General features: G+C 39.2%; 1 protein-coding gene across 1 annotated transcript in view; it reads right to left on the bottom strand.

Annotated features, from left to right (window-relative positions):
• Positions 1 to 12,540: 12,540 nt before the first annotated feature.
• tacr3a (tachykinin receptor 3a) overlaps positions 12,541 to 18,630 on the bottom strand; it is a 48,220-nt gene continuing 42,130 nt past the window's right edge. The window contains exon 5 of the mRNA XM_047364399.1: positions 12,541 to 17,836. Coding sequence (XP_047220355.1) covers positions 17,515 to 17,836 — 322 coding nt within the window. The 3' untranslated portion in view covers positions 12,541 to 17,514. The remainder of the gene's footprint in view (positions 17,837 to 18,630) is intronic.

An 18,630-nucleotide genomic window follows, 5' to 3' on the forward strand; every position in this document is an offset into this window, starting at 1 on the left:
TATTAAAATTCATTTAAAAGGATAGATTTGTTTGATTGCCAAATACCTCTATAATCTAATTCAATGCTTCTTAAATAACACATTTCATCATCTTTTTACTGCTGTGTATTGGTTGTATTAACTAATCTGTCCAAAACTCCAGTCACTTCTACACTGGACAGTTTAAAAAGCTATAGAAAATAGAATAAAGTTATCATACAATTTGAACAGTCTTAATTATCTGTTAATAAAGGACATGTGGTTTCATTTTGATACTGTTGTGTTGCAGCATCTTTCAATATCTCCTTTTTTTTATTAACACAAGGTCAAACAGACTCTATTGTACCGTGGACAGCATCGCCCCAGGGGTCAGACTTAGATTACACTGAAAGACTGCTGATTTTCAATAAGCCTCTACAACTAAGCACACATAGTCTTTATGACTATCAACATAAAAGGGAAATTAGCACATCCCGTTAAATTTTGTTATTTAGTTGGCTTAGCTTGGTCTATGACAGGTCAGAAGAGAGAGACACTAAAACACTTAGTCAGGAATACCTACTGAGAAACAAGATACAAAACTATGTTAATTACAGTAATAGTTGCCTATATTGTAGAAAGAATCATCACTGACTTTATATACTGCTTCAGAGGTTTAGAATAAGAGTTTTATTTTATTGCAGTGCAGCATTTAATAAATGTCCAGTTTATAAGAGACTGGACATTGGGTCAGATTTAATACAATTACTTGAAAATGGTCAAGATATTTAGATGCCGCTCATGATGTTTCAGGCTAAGACTTTTCCTGAAAGACTGGTGCAGAAATAACCATGATCACAGTGAGCAGTTTTAGTGTGTTGTTTTGTAAGCAACCCAGGAAGGAACTGAAAAGAAAAGATAGATTGAATAACCAATGAATACAGCACAGAAATAACTTCTGAAAGTTAATACAGTGTCTTACTTTGTTGAAGAATAATGATCTCAAAGGAGAGGGTACCATGTGTCCTGTTGTGGTTGAGGTTGGCAGGCTACGGGTTGCCTGCTGTGTGCAGTGTTTGTTTTCTGGTTTGTATTTTCTCATCTTTTGGTCCAGAGGCAGGCAGGCAGGTGAGGGGAATCCAGAGAAGTGGTCAGAGGTGTAGCAAGGAGCTTGGGAGAATCTTTGGTGAGTATGAGGTGAGACTGAGGAAAACCCGAGAAATCTGTGAATCTCTCGCAAGTAATTTGAAGCCTGAGAATATCTCTATGATTAAGTGAGCCTGATAACCACACCAGACATGGGAACAATTTGGCTATCCTCCTCTGGTTTAGCCGATCCTCTTATCCTGCCTCCCAATGAGCTTTAATGAGTGTCAGCTGGGGAAAGCTGCACCTGCCAAACACCTCCTGCAGAAGAGAGTCTTTAAGAAAAACAGATAAGCATCTGCACCCAACCCAGCAGGATATAAAATTCAGTTATTTCAATACAGATAATCTAGCATGTGTCTTGACTTGAATACACCATGGAGTTAAAAAATTGGCAACAGGCTGAGTGGAAGAGCAGTTGGTGACAAAATCTGACTTGATGGGAACATCAGCTCAGCACATCAATGGCGACTAACCTATTGTATATAATACAGGGGTTGGACAATGAAACTGAAACACCTGGTTTTAGACCACAATAATTTATTAGTATGGTGTAGGGCCTCCTTTTGCAGCCAATACAGCATCAATTTGTTTTGGGAATGACATATACAGGTCCTTCTCAAAATATTAGCATATTGTGATAAAGTTCATTATTTTCCATAATGTCATGATGAAAATTTAACATTCATATATTTTAGATTCATTGCACACTAACTGAAATATTTCAGGTCTTTTATTGTCTTAATACGGATGATTTTGGCATACAGCTCATGAAAACCCAAAATTCCTATCTCACAAAATTAGCATATCATTAAAAGGGTCTCTAAACGAGCTATGAACCTAATCATCTGAATCAACGAGTTAACTCTAAACACCTGCAAAAGATTCCTGAGGCCTTTAAAACTCCCAGCCTGGTTCATCACTCAAAACCCCAATCATGGGTAAGACTGCCGACCTGACTGCTGTCCAGAAGGCCACTATTGACACCCTCAAGCAAGAGGGTAAGACACAGAAATAAATTTCTGAATGAATAGGCTGTTCCCAGAGTGCTGTATCAAGGCACCTCAGTGGGAAGTCTGTGGGAAGGAAAAAGTGTGGCAGAAAACGCTGCACAACGAGAAGAGGTGACCGGACCCTGAGGAAGATTGTGGAGAAGGGCCGGTTCCAGACCTTGGGGGACCTGCAGAAGCAGTGGACTGAGTCTGGAGTAGAAACATCCAGAGCCACCGTGCACAGGCGTGTCCAGGAAATGGGCTACAGGTGCTGCATTCCCCAGGTCAAGCCACGTTTGAACCAGAAACAGCGGCAGAAGCGCCTGACATGGGCTACAGAGAAGCAGCACTGGACTGTTGCTCAGTGGTCCAAAGTACTTTTTTCAGATGAAAGCAAATTCTGCATGTCATTCGGAAATCAAGGTGCCAGAGTCTGGAGGAAGACTGGAGAGAAGGAAATGCCAAAATGCCAGAAGTCCAGCGTCAAGTACCCACAGTCAGTGATGGTCTGGGGTGCCGTGTCAGCTGCTGGTGTTGGTCCACTGTGTTTTATCAAGGGCAGGGTCAATGCAGCTAGCTATCAGGAGATTTTGGAGCACTTCATGCTTCCATCTGCTGGAAAGCTTTATGGAGATGAAGATTTCATTTTTCAGCACGACCCGGCACCTGCTCACAGTGCCAAAACCACTAGTAAATGGTTTACTGACCATGGTATCACTGTGCTCAATTGGCCTGCCAACTCTCCTGACTTGAACTCCATAGAGAATCTGTGGGATATTGTGAAGAGAACGTTGAGAGACTCAAGACCCAGCACTCTGGATGAACTAAAGGCCGCTATCGAAGCATCCTGGGCCTCCATAAGACCTCAGCAGTGCCACAGGCTGATTGCCTCCATGCCACGCCGCATTGAAGCAGTCATTTCTGCAAAAGGATTCCCGACCAAGTATTGAGTGCATAACTGTACATGATTATTTGAAGGTTGACGTTTTTTGTATTAAAAACAATTTTCTTTTATTGGTCGGATGAAATATGCTAATTTTGTGAGATAGGAATTTTGGGTTTTCACAATCATCCCTATTAAGACAATAAAAGACCTAAAATATTTCAGTTAGTGTGCAATGAATCTAAAATATATGAATGTTAAATTTCCATCATGACATTATGGAAAATAATTAACTTTATCACAATATGCTAATATTTTGAGAAGGACCTGTACAAGTCCTGCACAGAGGGATTTTAAGATGGATTTTAAGTCATTCTTCTTGCAGGATAGTGGCCAGGTCACTACGTGATACTGGTGGAGGAAAACATTTCCTGACTCGCTCCTCCAAAACACCCCAAAGTGGCTCAATAATATTTAGATCTGGTGACTGTGCAGGCCACGGGAGATGTTCAACTTCACTTTCATGTTCATCAAACCAATCTTTCACCAGTCTTGCTGTGTGTATTGGTGCATTGTCATCCTGATACACGGCACCGCCTTCAGGATACAATGTTTGAACCATTGGATGCACATGGTCCTCAAGAATGGTTCAGTAGTCCTTGGCAGTGACGCGCCCATCTAGCACAAGTATTAGGCCAAAGGAATGCCATGATATGGAAGCCCAAACCATCACTGATCCACCCCCATGCTTCACTCTGGGCATGCAACAGTCTGGGTGGTACGCTTCTTTGGGGCTTCTCCACACCGTAACTCTCCCAGATGTGGGGAAAACAGTAAAGGTGGACTCATCAGAGAACAATACATGTTTCACATTGTCCACAGCCCGAGATTTGCACTCCTTGCACCATTGAAACCAACGTTTGGCATTGGCATGAGTGACCAAAGGTTTGGCTATAGCAGCCCGACCGTGTATATTGACCCTGTGGAGCTCCAGACGAACAGTTCTGGTGGAAACAGGAGAGTTGAGGTGCACATTTAATTCTGCCGTGATTTGGGCAGCCGTGGTTTTATGTTGTTTGGATACAATCCGGGTTAACACCCGAACATCCCTTTGAGACAGCTTCCTCTTGCGTCCACAGTTAATCCTGTTGGATGTGGTTCGTCCTTCTTGGTGGTATGCTGACATTATCAAGTTAGTTATGACAAGTTAGAAAGTCACTCGTCAGATAGTATGTTTTTGCACATTGTGAATTTTACAGAGGAATGGTGTGGAAACTAAAAAAGCAGCACCATCACTCTTATCATGGCTACACTATTTTGTAAGCTAGCAATGAGTACCGACTGGCCACCCAAGAAGATGGCCCACTAATTAGATAGCTACTATAAGTTTGCTAGACTCTTAGTGTTACTTGGCAAATAGGTATAGCATGTTGCATATTAAGCACATGAACTACTGCAAATTTAGTGGGCATTTATTCTCAGTTTTGGCTTAAACCTGTGCATTAAAATGAAAGTAACAGTTAATAAATGTTACAATATAGGTGATATAGGTAACTCTGATGATGTATATAAAAGATTATTTTTACAGCAGGTAGAATATTGTTGCTTTCTGTGCCTACATGACATTACAATTTTCTTCTCCATTTTTGTGTGAATTCCATGATACTGTGATAGTTTTACTCCAAGTTATCAAACATGCTACTCATCTACATTGGAATTAAGCCATTTTCAAACTAACCAGTATCTTCATCATTAATAAGCAGCTCTGTTTTCAACATACTCTTGTAATAAATGTTACATGTATTATACCTGTAATGGCTTCTTACAAGCAACGGGTTAATACTAAACCAGAGAAAACTACTGACTGTGGGAATTTGTCAAAGTCTCGCAGTTTGTGTAATACCAATCCAATGGCAATAACTACAGCAATGTATTGCAGTGTTTGGAGTCAGTGTGTTTATAAATGTAATATGAATATATGAATATATCTTATCACTGATTTATTTAAATAAACATTGTTTAAATGTGGTTGTATCTATCCCTTGTTAAAACATAGAGCAGATAAGATTAAAGACTGGATTTCACGCACAGATACGCATGACTGTCTGTTGTTGATAAGTGATTTGGAAAACAAATGACAATTTATACGGTTAGAAATCCACAAATGAACCACAAATCCTCTCATAACATTTGTCTGAACACACTTTTAGACATTTTTTATGTTATGAAAAAGCAGTGCATGAGAAAAACATACTAAAACTGAAGTAAAATATGGATTTAATATGTGAGGACTGCAGCCTGTTGTATGCTGTGGCAGCAACAACTGTGCAGAGTTACCCTTTAATCTGTTGTGCCCCTTTTTCGTATTCTAGTTTAGGATTCATCTTGATTAATGTGCATGTTTTGCCTAACAGAACTCAATTAACAGGGAATCCTTCATTTTACATTCCTCCTCTCAAACCAAGGGCTTTTGATGCTCTCTCAGTGAACCTTGTGTAAGGTAAGCTCCCGTCAAGAGCAAACCCACAAGTTATTTTTTTAACAATGTTTGGACAGTTTTCATTACCTGCCCTCTCTCTGTTTGAGGGCATTTTCCATTACAAAGTGCTGCATCATTCAACCTGGTTCTCCTCTGCTCTTTTTTGGTCTTCTGGTAAAACATAATTAGTACTACCTCTGCCAAGTTTCCATACAGACCGGAATGATGTTAAACAGTGATGTAAAAAAAACACTGCAGGGCAGTGATTGATAAACATCATTGGCAAACATCTTTGTGGGTAGAGAATATTTTCATCTAATCTTACATTTACAGGTCTATTAAAGTAGATAACCAAATGTTAAACAGACTACACAAATCACAGAAAATGAAGTAGATTGTTTGCACTATGTTTACTGGAAGTTACTAATATAGTTATTTAGCTCATTCTAAACAGAGAAACTTCCAAACTCAGGGGTATTTGCAATTTCATAGGGTACTGTAGGTCCACTTTTTGGATTCTACATGGTGATCATAGTGGTTTCTATTGAAATTAATGTATTTCCTGGTGGCTGGGATGTGAACAAACACATACAGTGTCTTGTGTTCATACCCTTTGAGTTTTTTAAGATGTTTCAAATTAATACCAAAACCTCTTTGAGTTTGAGGTCAGGACTATGCAGCCTTGTTAGGTTCTTCTACACTGAACCCTCTCATCCATGTCTTTACTTGAGTCAGTGCACTGATTCACAGTCATGTTGGAACAGGAAGTGGGCCCTCCCCAGGCTGTTCCCATAAAGTTGGGAGAATAAAATTGTCCAAAATGTATTGCTATGCGTAAGAATTAAGAGCATTAATGCTGAATGCTAACAGTATTTTTCAGGGTCGGAGCCCAACTACTGACAAACAGCCCCACACCCTCATCCCCTCTCAACCAAATGTTAATCTTTACATAATAAGACCAGTACCATTCTACTTACAACTGCCAAACCCAGACTGGTTCATTTGACTGCCAGACAGAGTGACTTGATATGTCACTCTAGAGAAATCACCTCCACTGCCCTACAATGCATTAAGGATGCATTGTACATTACTGTATCCAAAGCTTTGCATTACACTCTGTGATGTAAGACAGCTGTTTGGCCATCAAAGCATATAAACATTACTTCTCTATGCAATGTTGTTTTTACATAATCTGAAGGCCACATGAAGTTTAGAGGTCTGTAGCTACTGAATCTGCAAAAAGTTGGAGACCTTTGGGCACCATGACCCACTGCATCCGCTACGCCCTCACTGTGATTTTACTTGACCTACCACTTTTAACTGAGTGGTTTGGAAATTTAACAAATGCACTTAATAGACATACTATGCTGGAATTCACTGAGCTTCTGAAATCGACCCATTCTTAATAACTGTTTGTAGAAGCATCTGCATGTGGATGCTGGATTTTATACAGATATGGCTATAGAAGTGATTGGAACACCTGAATACAGTAAATTGGATGGAATAATATTGACATTATAGTGTATTTTAATTGAATGTTTATGTGACAGGTTAACACAAATCAAGTGAACAATTGCATAGTGGACAGAAAACGGTAATATGATTTTTAATATTTTTTTTTTATGAATAAAAATCTGGAAAATGTGACACATTTGTATACATCCCTATTCCCTCTGCCCCTAAATAACATCCAGTGAAACCCTCAGTAGTCATCTTATTTCCAGAGTCCACCTGTGTGTGATTTGCAAATTCTGCTCACTTTTATTTTATACAGGGCCAATTCTCATCCTGATGTTTTGTCACTAGCCATTATATGGGTGAACATACTGCATATATGTTTAATAGTTAATCATGTGGTTGGCTGATGTTGCAACCAGTGGCACAAAGAACCCACTAAGAGTCAGGTGGGTATACCCCAGGAGCAGTGGATCCAGAACAGCCCTTGAATATTAACATACCAAAATGACAGATTTTTATTGCTTTCGCAGAAAGGCAATAAAAATCTGTTTAATGTAGCTTTAACATCAATATAAAGACTATTTTATCAGTTTATTTCTATGAGGTCTTGGCTTTTTATTAAATTTGTTTTATACAGTTTTTTAAAATAGAGTTTTAAAATATTTGTTGTCGTATCATCAGACCTTCGGCCACATGTTTTGGACACTCGGGTGAAGAGAGGGGCTGAGCTGTCCACTGATCACCACCTGGTGGTGAGTTGGATCCGCTGGGGGAGGAGAAAGCCGGACAGACTTGGCAGGCCCAAGCGCGTAGTGAGGGTCTGCTGGGAACATCTGGCGGACCCCTTGTCCAGGGATGCATTCAACTCTCACCTCCGGGAGAGCTTTGACCAGATTCCGAGGGATGTTGAACACATAAAGTCAGAGTGGACCATGTTCTCCGCATCTATTGTCGATTCTGCCGCCCGTAGCTGCGGCCATAAAGTCTGCGGTGCCTGTCACAGCGGCAATCACCGAACCGGGGGTGGACACCGGCAGTAAGGGTCGCTGTCAAGCAGAAGAAGGAGTCCTATCGGCTGTGGTTGGCTTGTGGGACCGCTGAGGCGGCTGACGGGTACCGTGGGGCCAAGCGTGCCGCGGCCTGAACAGTGGCAGAGGCAAAAACTCGGACGTGGGAGAAGTTCGGTGAGGCCAAGGAGAAGGACTACCGGTTGGCCCCAAAGCGATTCTGGCAAACCGTCCGGCGCCTCAGGAGGGGGAAGCAGTGCTTCGCCAACACTGTTTACAATGGGGGTGGGGAGCTGCTGACCTTGACTGGGGACATTATCGGGCGGTAGAAGGAGTACTTTGAGGATCTCCTCAATCCTGCCATCACACATTCCCTGGTGGAAACAGAGGCTGGGGACTCGGGGTTGGACTCTTTCATCACCCAGGCTGAAGTCACCGAGGTGGTTAAAAAGCTCCGCGGCGGCAGGGCTTCGGGGTTGGATGAGATCCGCCCTGAGTACCTTAAGTCTTTGGATGTTGTGGGGCTGTCATGGTTGACACGCCTCTTTAACATTGCGTGGTGGACGGGGACAGTGCCTCTGGTTTGGCAGACTGAGGTGGTGGTCCTCCTACATAAGAAGGGTGACCGGAGGGTGTGTTCCAACTACCGGGGGATCACACTCCTCAGTCTCCCTGGTAAGGCTTATGCCAGGATATTGGAGAGGAGAGTCCGGCCGATAGTCGAACCCCGGCTTCAGGAGGAGCAGTGTGGATTTCGTCCCGGCCGTGGAACACTGGACCAGCTCTATACCCTCTACAGGGTACTCAAGGGTTCATGGGAGTTTGCCCAACCGGTCCACATGTGTTTTGTGGACCTGGAGAAGGCATTCGACTGTGTCCCTCGTGATGCCCTGTGGGGGGTGCTCCAGGAGTATGGAATTGGGGGCCCTTTACTAGGGGCCATCCGGTCTCTGTACAAGCGGAACAGGAGTTTGGTTCGCATTGCCGGCACTAAGTCAGATCTGTTCCCGGTGCATGTTGGACTCCGGCAGGGCTGCCCTTTGTCACCGGTCCTGTTCATAACTTTTATGGACAGGATTTCTAGGCGCAGCCAAGGGCCGGAGGGGGTCTGGTTTGGGGACCAGAGGATTTCGTGTCTTCTTTTTGCAGATGACATGGTCCTGCTGGCCCCCTCTAGCCAAGACCTACAGCATGCACTGGGGTGGTTCGCAGCCGAGTGTGAAGCGGCAGGGATGAAGATCAGCTCCTCCAAGTTCGAGGCCATGGTTCTCGACTGGAAAAGGGTGGCTTGTCCTCTTCAGGTTGGAGGGGAGTTCCTGCCTCAAGTGGAGGAGTTTAAGTATCTCGGGGTCTTGTTCACGAGTGAGGGAAGAATGGAGCAGGAGATCGACAGACGGATCGGTGCGGCTGCCACAGTAATGAGGGCACTGTGCCGGTCCGTTGTGGTGAAGAGAGAGCTGAGCCTAAAAGCGAAGCTCTCGATTTACCGGTCGGTCTACGTTCCTACCCTCACCTATGGCCATGAACTTTGGGTCATGACCGATAGAACGAGATCCCGGATACAAGCGGCTGAAATGAGCTTCCTCCGTAGGGTGGCCGGGCACTCCCTTAGAGATAAGGTGAGGAGCTCGGCCATCCGGGAGAAGCTCGGAGTAGAGCTGCTGCTCCTCCACATTGAGAGTAGCCAGTTGAGGTGGCTCGGGCATCTATACCGGATGCCTCCTGGACGCCTTCCTCAGGAGGTGTTTCAGGCACGTCCCACCGGGAGGAGGCCCAGGGGACGGCCCAGGACACGCTGGAGGGACTATGTCTCTCGGCTGGCCTGGGAACCCCTTGGGCTCCACCCGGAGGAGCTGGAAGAGGTGTCTGGGGAGAGGGACATCTGGGCGTCTCTGCTGAGTCTGCTGCCCCCGCGACCCGGTCCTGGATAAAGCGGAAGACGACAAGTACGACGAGTACGAGTACGAGTTTTTTAAAATTATGCTTTGCATATTTGTGTTTTTCTTTTTTATTTCTAATGTATCTTTTTATGGTGTCTTATCTCAATTCCTTTGTTTTCCTGCACTTTGAATTTCCCTGTTTATGAATGCCACTTTACAAATAAACCTTCCTTGCCCTGGTCTGCAATTATATTAGCTAAGAAATACATGTATACATTTGTATTTGCAAATGTGCAGCTCACATGTGCAGCTCACATGACTTTGTTTAAAATCTGTTTTTCTTTGCTTGAGGGTCATGCCCCTCAGCCCTCCCAACATGCTAGAGAAGCAACAGAGACAACTCCCCCCACCCCTGGAAAAGTAAGAAGGTTTTGGCACCAAATTTGTTTTGCGTTCACCTTATTGATGGTGCTGGAACACCACAATGGAAAATATTTATCGTTTTAATTATTACGCTTGTGTTTGACAAGTGGAGATGTCTTACAATGTTTCCTGACAGGCTGGTTTTCTATGGTAAACTGAAAACATCCCAGCTAAGAACACAGGAGGACACTCACAGATGTAATAAGCTAATCTTTCTAGTTGTCAGTGTCAAAGAATGTTCTGGACCCACCTGCTCAGAACATTCCAAAGAACTCTAATCATTCCACACTGGGTCAGTTTACCATGTTGTTAAGCCCCTTCCCCCTGTGTTTTCTGCTTTTGCCAAGTTACAGCTTTGCAGGTGACACCTAAACCAGCCTGGTTTTATGGGAGTTTAAGGGTCAATGTGGCAGAGCTTTGTTCTTGGTTTTTCTCATGGTTCTTTTCACAGAACACATAATTTGAAGAAAGCAAACGTGTAATTTTGTGTGACCATGGAATAAAATGGAATAAAATGTAGAACATTTTTTAAATATCAGCAGTTGCTCCAACTGTGAAGCATCAGAGTGTAAAAGAACGGTCTGAAACTCTGTTTCACACTGCTTAATGGCTTGTCATCCTCTGCTGTTCCCCATCTCAATAATTACAAGAGCTTTCATCAGCTTTTAATACTGACACACGATTTTGAAGAACTTTAAGGAAATTATTTGTATGACAGTTTCTTTTGTATATCTCTTATGTTACACCTAAAATAAAAACAAACAAGAAACATGTTCTCCTCTTGCTGCTTCCTGTAAATCATACTATCAAAAATATAAACAGGACAGGCATATGTGAAACAATGTGATATTGACAGCTTCAGGATAATGTTTCAAATTGCCAGATTGATGTGCAATTGGTCGCAACAGAAACAAAATGCATTTTTCTCACCTCAGAACCAATGGACTTTTAGTGACAGTACGTGTAAATGGATATAAATTGCTGTGAGAAGAACAAGGACTGCAGTTCCACACATAAGCTATTTTTCATCTTCCACAGGAAATGTGGAGTAGCAAGCACAACTTCTGCTGCCATAAGAAACATTTTCAAGCATCATTTACGGTGATAGCGACAACACGTCTCACCTCAACGTAAAAACCAATAAGCACAAACGGTGGTAGGGTTTTCTTTGGACAACAAAAGAAAGAGGCAAACAATTTAAACTACCGCACATAAATTGTTTATTTTCCCCCAGCAGCAGCAGCGCTCAGGGATTTTCACAGCTGTGTGCTCCAAGTTCTCGTCACTGTGGTGGGTAAGAGACTCTTCTAAAAGAGACTGATGCAGACCAGTGCTCCTAAAATGCATGCAGCAGATGCTGTTTACTGTGTAACAATGTCCTTATTTAGTGGTGCAGATCCCTGCCTCATCATGGTGTTAAAAAGAAACTTTAAACACCTCTTAAAAAATACAACCATGTCAAAAAGGGTGAATAATTATCTTATTGCCAGATATGTGGTTCAGAAAGGATTTAGAAAATAAGAAATTAATGCTCATAAGTAGGATATAAGAAATGTTGTCAGAGTAAGCTAAAAGATTTTGGTTTTGTAGACCATGAAACATGGTCAAAGCATGTTTTAACTACCAATGGGAGTAATCTGAGTCTAAAACTCTCAGTAGGTGGTTATAATATATCTAAAGGCTTAAATCTCTGTATAAAAAAGGATAAAAGTGTTCTGGGAAAGCTGATGAATTGATATTACATTTAAGCAGTGAAGCATACAGTCGAAAAAAAACAAAACATAGGCAATTAAGTTAGCTGCAGTTTAGCACTGTAAACGCAACATTGCATTTAGTCAGTTTCAAAACAGACCAAAGAAAATCTCATAACAAACTTAATAATTTTTATCCTTCTTAATAACTTATATCAAAACTCAAATTTTCTCTTGTTTAAAGGGCAAATTTCACTGCATTGTTTGATAATTAGGATCAATTGGAATGTATGTACTTGATGGGATATCTGTATGATTTAATTAAATTGACTTTGTAAAGTGCCTTGAGACGACATGTGTTGTGAATTGCCGCAATATAACTAACTGAACTGAATTGAATATAGGAATCAGAATAACCTAAGCTGCTTGCTTGCAAACACAATTGAAAAGGAAAAACTTTACAGCTGATGGCATATGCCCTTAAACATTATTATTTTCTTCAGTTGGGTCACATTGCTGAGAAGACTGAATGTCCTGTTCGTCCATTTCCATGTGTGTCTATTTGCAACACAGCAAATTCAGATGGTTTTCCTAGGACATGTTACAACCGTGGTCACCAAAACTGACACACTTACACTTTGAATTTATTAGGCAATCCTATACATCAATACAGAGAAAACAAGAAATACTGGAACTTTATGCACGGTCAAATTAATAGTATAATGCACAACATTTGTTTTATCTCAGTTATGAGTACTTAATTGTTCAGAAGGAATCAATGACATGCATGTGTTTACAGAATTCATTATACAACAATCATTATTATAAAACAGTCATGGGAGTTCACTAGTAGAAGGAAGTGCAAATTAATCCATGACAAGAAAATTTAATGTTGTTTCTATTTTTTTGTTTGTTTTTATTTTCTTAAAGGCAGCAGAAGTTGGAAGCATTTTACAAAACAAGATAAAGATGCTCCTTTATTAGGGCCAACTTCTCAAAATTTTATACTGAGATATAGAAATGTTGTGAATTATTACAAAAACTCCAATTGTTTTTGACAATCAACAACAAACAAAAATATTACTTTACATTTCTTTTTTATAAGTTTGACTGATACTGATATTAAATCACAGCTATATTGCATCATACACATGTCAAGACACATGCAAACATGACACTGCAGAAGACCATTGCAATAAACCTACATAAAGCAGATTAGATTAATACAAACTGATGCAAAGCAATACGAAACATTTCAGACTTAGTACAAGTAATATGATATCGAATGGTGAAATGATGTAATATCATGAGTTTACCATTACACTTGATCATAATACTAATACTATTCTAATGTAAAACTTCACTCTACAATAAATATATATACTCTTTATTAGCATTTATTAGCATTTGTTTAAAGGATAATACAGTTAGTTTCAACTTGAGCTTCCTTTTTGTAAAAGCAACAGAAATGTAACTCACATGCGCACTCAAGATTTATTGCATTGGGATAAAGCAAAAAAGAACCAAATGAGACTCAGGCTAAAATCAACAGATTGTCCTTTAAAAGCACAAAAAATAATATAATTACCATTTGACAGATAGAGGCACAAATTGTACAGTACATTCAAACACATTTAAACAGAGGGATTTTAAAATGACTGAAAGGGCATGTATCATCATATTTTAGAGCCAGGTAAACTAAAATCTTTAACATATGAAACGTGAATAAATCACCACTAGCCGTTCCACTGCCTTTTATTTTAAAACACTTTTCTCCTTAAATAAAAACAGCTTTTTGAGACAACTAAATCAGGAAGGCACCATCATATAAGGATGATGGTGGTGGATCTCTAATGGCACCATCTTGAAGCCTGACACTTTCTATTGCTGTGGTCAGATAATGGATTTTATTCTTGGCAGAAACCAAAAGATATTTTTTAAAGGTACTATGCCAAATTGATGTGGGGATGCGTATTTGTGACAGAAAATGCATAGAGCGAGCACTTATGCTAATTGGTAATCTGTGCAGGAAGCATGGGTGAGGTTTGTGGAACTAAACATGAGTAAAAAAGACGGATTTCTCTTCACCCACCAAAAACAGCCCGTCGGCTGGAAAGACTTCTAGGAGCAATTCAAGTTATAGAGCAAAGCTGAGGTTAAAGGACACACGCCAGATAGCTCAAACAGGCACTAAGTTTATCAGAAACAAAAATGTTTATTAAATAAGGTAAAATAAAGAATATTGTCCAACATTTTTTTTTCTCTGTGTCTGAGCCAAATGAAGGAGAGAATGTTGCACTGCAGATCCTGTATCTTTTAGCCTCCTTCCCAAACACTAGTTTGAAGTGAATTTATTTGGGCCAAATAACATGTTGTTGGGGAAAAAAAAACCAAAAAACTACATATTAATGAACTTAAATTCTTCGAGTGGATTAAGAAATGGCATTTTAAAAATGTTTATTTTTAAAAATAAAAATTTTTAAAATAAATTTTTTAACAAGTTTAACAGTTAAACACTCGTGAGTTAAACATTGAATGATTTAATAAAGAAAGGTGAGACTGGCGCAATCACTCCACTGCTAAGTATAAAGTATTTTCGTAAGACAGCCATCCATCCTCCTCCTCATCCAATAAAATCTTAACTTTGTAAACTCAAATATGAGCTGCAGATTTGCAATCACTACATTGGTGTTGCATGACAATTGTGTTATGCATTAATGTCAGCATTCTACAAAAAAAAAATGTCATCGCTCCTCTGCAACCTTTGACTGCTTTCCTAAGTGCCTTGTGCTAATTTTTTTTATCTTTGCTGTTGATTTTGTTTATGTAAATGAATATAATTTTACACATTTAAAATGAGACGTTTGTAATAATGATTGTATATGCCTAAAGGTGAACACCTTCCATAACAATGATCGGGCAATAGCTTAGAAATGCACATCACAAAAATGCACAGAGCATATTTCTTCACATTCTTACGGTTATACTTTCATGAAGTCTCCAAACATTCAACTTTAGTTTAATTTCTTCCCATGACCATGATGTATGAAAGTAGAACTCTAACAGCATTAAGATCAATAAAATTAAATAAATAATAAAAAATAATCTCAACCTTCGGTCAAATAGTTTAATATATTTGAACAACAAAAGAATGCTGTTTTGGGTTCTTTCATGTTTCATTCTTTACATAATGTGTGTGTGTGTGTGTGTGTGTGTGTGTCGGTGTGTGCGTGCGTGCTTGAGCACATTTCAACATTTATAGTTCATACAAGTTTAATAAAACAAATATTCTCCAATTAAATTTTAGAATTCACTTACCATAATGCTCTAATAGTAAAATAATAATAAAAAAACCCCACTAAATTAACATGATCTATATTTTATACTTAAAAATTAACAACTTAGTGCTGTGCCCTTGTTCTCTGAGCTGAGTATCAATTAGGAGCTGCACTTAAATATTTAAACTGACTGCTTACTTTAACACAAAATAAGTAGAGCTTGTGTTATTTCGTGGTGCCATCCTCAGTAGTAGAACAGGAAATGTGGTTTTAGTTTCTGTTTTTATTTGATGGTTGAAGTGAGGACGAAATTTAGGAAGTAGAAAAACCTTGGTTTTTAAAAAATATAAAGTATTTATGTCATTACTGACATTTTTGAACTATCACCAATGAAAAATGGCTGCCAATAAGCATATTCAATGTAGCAATTTTGGAAAATTTCACCCTAATTGAAATTGAGCTTAAATGTTGGATTAGATAAATATTTTTCATGAGATGGCATTTTAACTGAAATTACTGTTAGTTGAAGTGTTGCTACGAAGTAGAACAATAAAAAATAATAACACCGAATACAAGCTAGGTTTTACAATGTGGCGCAGCTAGCTCCTACCGAAAGGTAGAAAAGTGGCAATTTCAGACTACCTTCAGCCTTTTGCCTCAGATTGTTTATTGATTTCTTCAGCATAACATAGATTTTGACAGTTAACTACGTGTTGTTATTGTCAATATTCGTGTTGCTGAGGCAGCTGTTTAGTAGTAGTTTCTAAGGCAGAATTTATTACAGTATAGGTAATGGTTATGCAAACAAAGCATTGATTCCCTTGCTCCAGATTATTAGTCTTGGTGTTCATTGAACATGTAAAAATGTACATTGTGAAAATAAGTTTAAACATATAAAACAAATTTCATTTGATACTCAGTAGTTTAATAGTAGTTTGATAATCAATTGAGCCTGATGAACCTGAACTTTAAAACTATATGTTAACTTTTCTTCCCACTTTCAAGAGATATAATACACTTTAAATTGATTTGCATCCCATAGTGGTAAAAAACTGCAGTGGTGTGTGAGCTCAATGAATCAAGTTTTTGCTTTGATTCTAATTGGCAGTGATGGAAAAATATAGCAATTAGAAATACAAATCAAAAGTTTTGTGAAGCCTGGCCTGACCATTAACTGCCAATATTGATAGAAATCTTTAGAAAAATTAAAGAGGTAAATGTGTAATTACTAGCCAAGAAAAGGTAAGGAATATCCATATGGCCCACATGTTTTACTGGGTACAAACAAGAAGAAAATATCAAAACTGCCCCTTAAGACTTTTTTGTTGTACAAAAAATAATATATTGAATCCTGTGAAAAGTGAAAAAACATTAACCATTTTTTTGGGATAAATATTTTGTATATTTAGGTTTTATAAGTTCTACCTACTAAACTAGAAACCCAGTATGAAACATTCTAGTAATACTGCATTTGCAACAACTAGCCAAAACCAATAGGATTTATGAATATTCACTTTACAAGGGCAAGAAACTGAGTGCAGTTTAATGCGGACACTCACTTGGAATGTCCAGGTCCAATCTGGTCTGTCAGGTTTCCCTCAGTAAGACCATCCCTCAGCCTGTTTATTGACATGCTGTAAATACATACTACATTTCACCTTTGGCTTATTGCCAGTTAGTGGGACACCTCCCGTTCAATTGTTATATAGCTGAAAGTTAAACTCAGAGCCACATATGGAGTTAAGCAGAGTTCAGTCAGCAGCTTTTCAACTGATAACTATGCAGAAGCTTGTCCTTCGCCTCCGAGTGAATAGATGACGAGCCAGTGCTCTGAATCACATTATCTCACAGTTTTACAGCTGGATGTGTAAAGTCTTTCATCTGTATATAATTACTATTATGTAACTTCAGATTACTTTAAAAAAATATTTAATGATGATTAAGGAAGTTGTAATTGATATTTTATATGAACTGTGAATTTTTTTAATTAACATTTCAACAAATGAGCTATGTACACTGCTCTCATTCAGAACTGGATGTTGCGCTGAGAAAGTAGGCAAATCATTATGGTTTGTATAGCTTCTCTGCATGCAGAAGAGTCTACTTTTAAGTATATACATACTTCTGTCTGAGCCAAGCAACCACAGCATGTGCTTTGTGTTTAAATAGCTGGACTGCATGACGTTCTTTAACCAAAATAACCCAACAATATATATATATATATATATATATATATATATATACACATATATATGTGTGTGTGCATGTGTGTGTGTGTATATATTTAGGTTTTTACATGGATTTAAGCAAATGTGCTCTTCAAGAGAATTCTTCAATTTCAGCTTTCGGTGCAACCCCATTCTGTGTCCTTGCTCTGGTGTCATTGGAGGCAGTGATCTCCGCCTGGCGTGAGGTGACATAGCTTCTCTTCCTGGTGGACAGGGAGTGCGTTCTTCCTCCTCCGCCGTTGCCCTCAGCAGGATCATAGACCACAACCATGGTGGTATCCATCCGTGTCAGCGTGTACATGCTACTCTGGCGTGTTTGTTGCAGACGTATTGAGCGTAATTCCAGCTCATCGTAGCTGGACACCTTGATGAAGGGGCACCAGCGAAATGCCCTCTTAAAGCCAGCTCGAAACCTGGGGCCAGATCAGGAGAAGGAAAGAATGGTTGAACCTGTTTGGAAAACTGAGATAGCTGCACAAAGACAAGAAATCTAAAAAAAAATTATGTTGCGTATGTTTGAAGCATTTCTTTGATAGTATTAAAAATTTTAAGTAGCTTGTTAACTAGTAAAAGAGACAGGTAGATCTTTTGGGAAGAAGACATTTAGAATGCCTTGCAAATGTAATTATACTTCTTTAACCTTTCATATTTTGTGACAATGCAGTCTATTTTTATTTTTATTTTATCTGACAGGCTAACACAAAGTAGCACACAAATGTAAAATTGAATGAAAGCTATACATGGTTCTTAAAACTGTTAAGAAAAAAAACTAAAAAATAAAAGCATCCTCCTTTATTTTGATTGTCCAAACAAACTCAAATGCCACCAGTTGTCTTTAGACGTCACCTTATTGCTAAATAGAACGTCGTATTATGAAATTTAATCTGTACATCTGTTTTGTGAAGTTCTCAGAGGTTTTTATAGAGAAAATTAATGAAAAAAATGCATCATGAAGACCTGGTAACACAGCAGATGGATCAGGGTTACTGTTGTAGATACACCTAAAGTAATATTAGGACAAACAACAAAACTGTTCAGTCCATAATCTAAAAATTGAAAATAAATATTGCCAAGCAATTACTAGTCATGTACTTCACAATTCTGACATTTATGGAAGAGTGGCAAAAAGAAGTCTAAAGTTTCCCACAAATCATGTAGATGACAGGATAAACATGTAAAAGAAGATGGTCTGGTCAAACTCCAAAAA

This window comes from Girardinichthys multiradiatus, chromosome 5 (genome assembly GCF_021462225.1).
Source record: "Girardinichthys multiradiatus isolate DD_20200921_A chromosome 5, DD_fGirMul_XY1, whole genome shotgun sequence".
NCBI lineage: Eukaryota > Metazoa > Chordata > Actinopteri > Cyprinodontiformes > Goodeidae > Girardinichthys > Girardinichthys multiradiatus.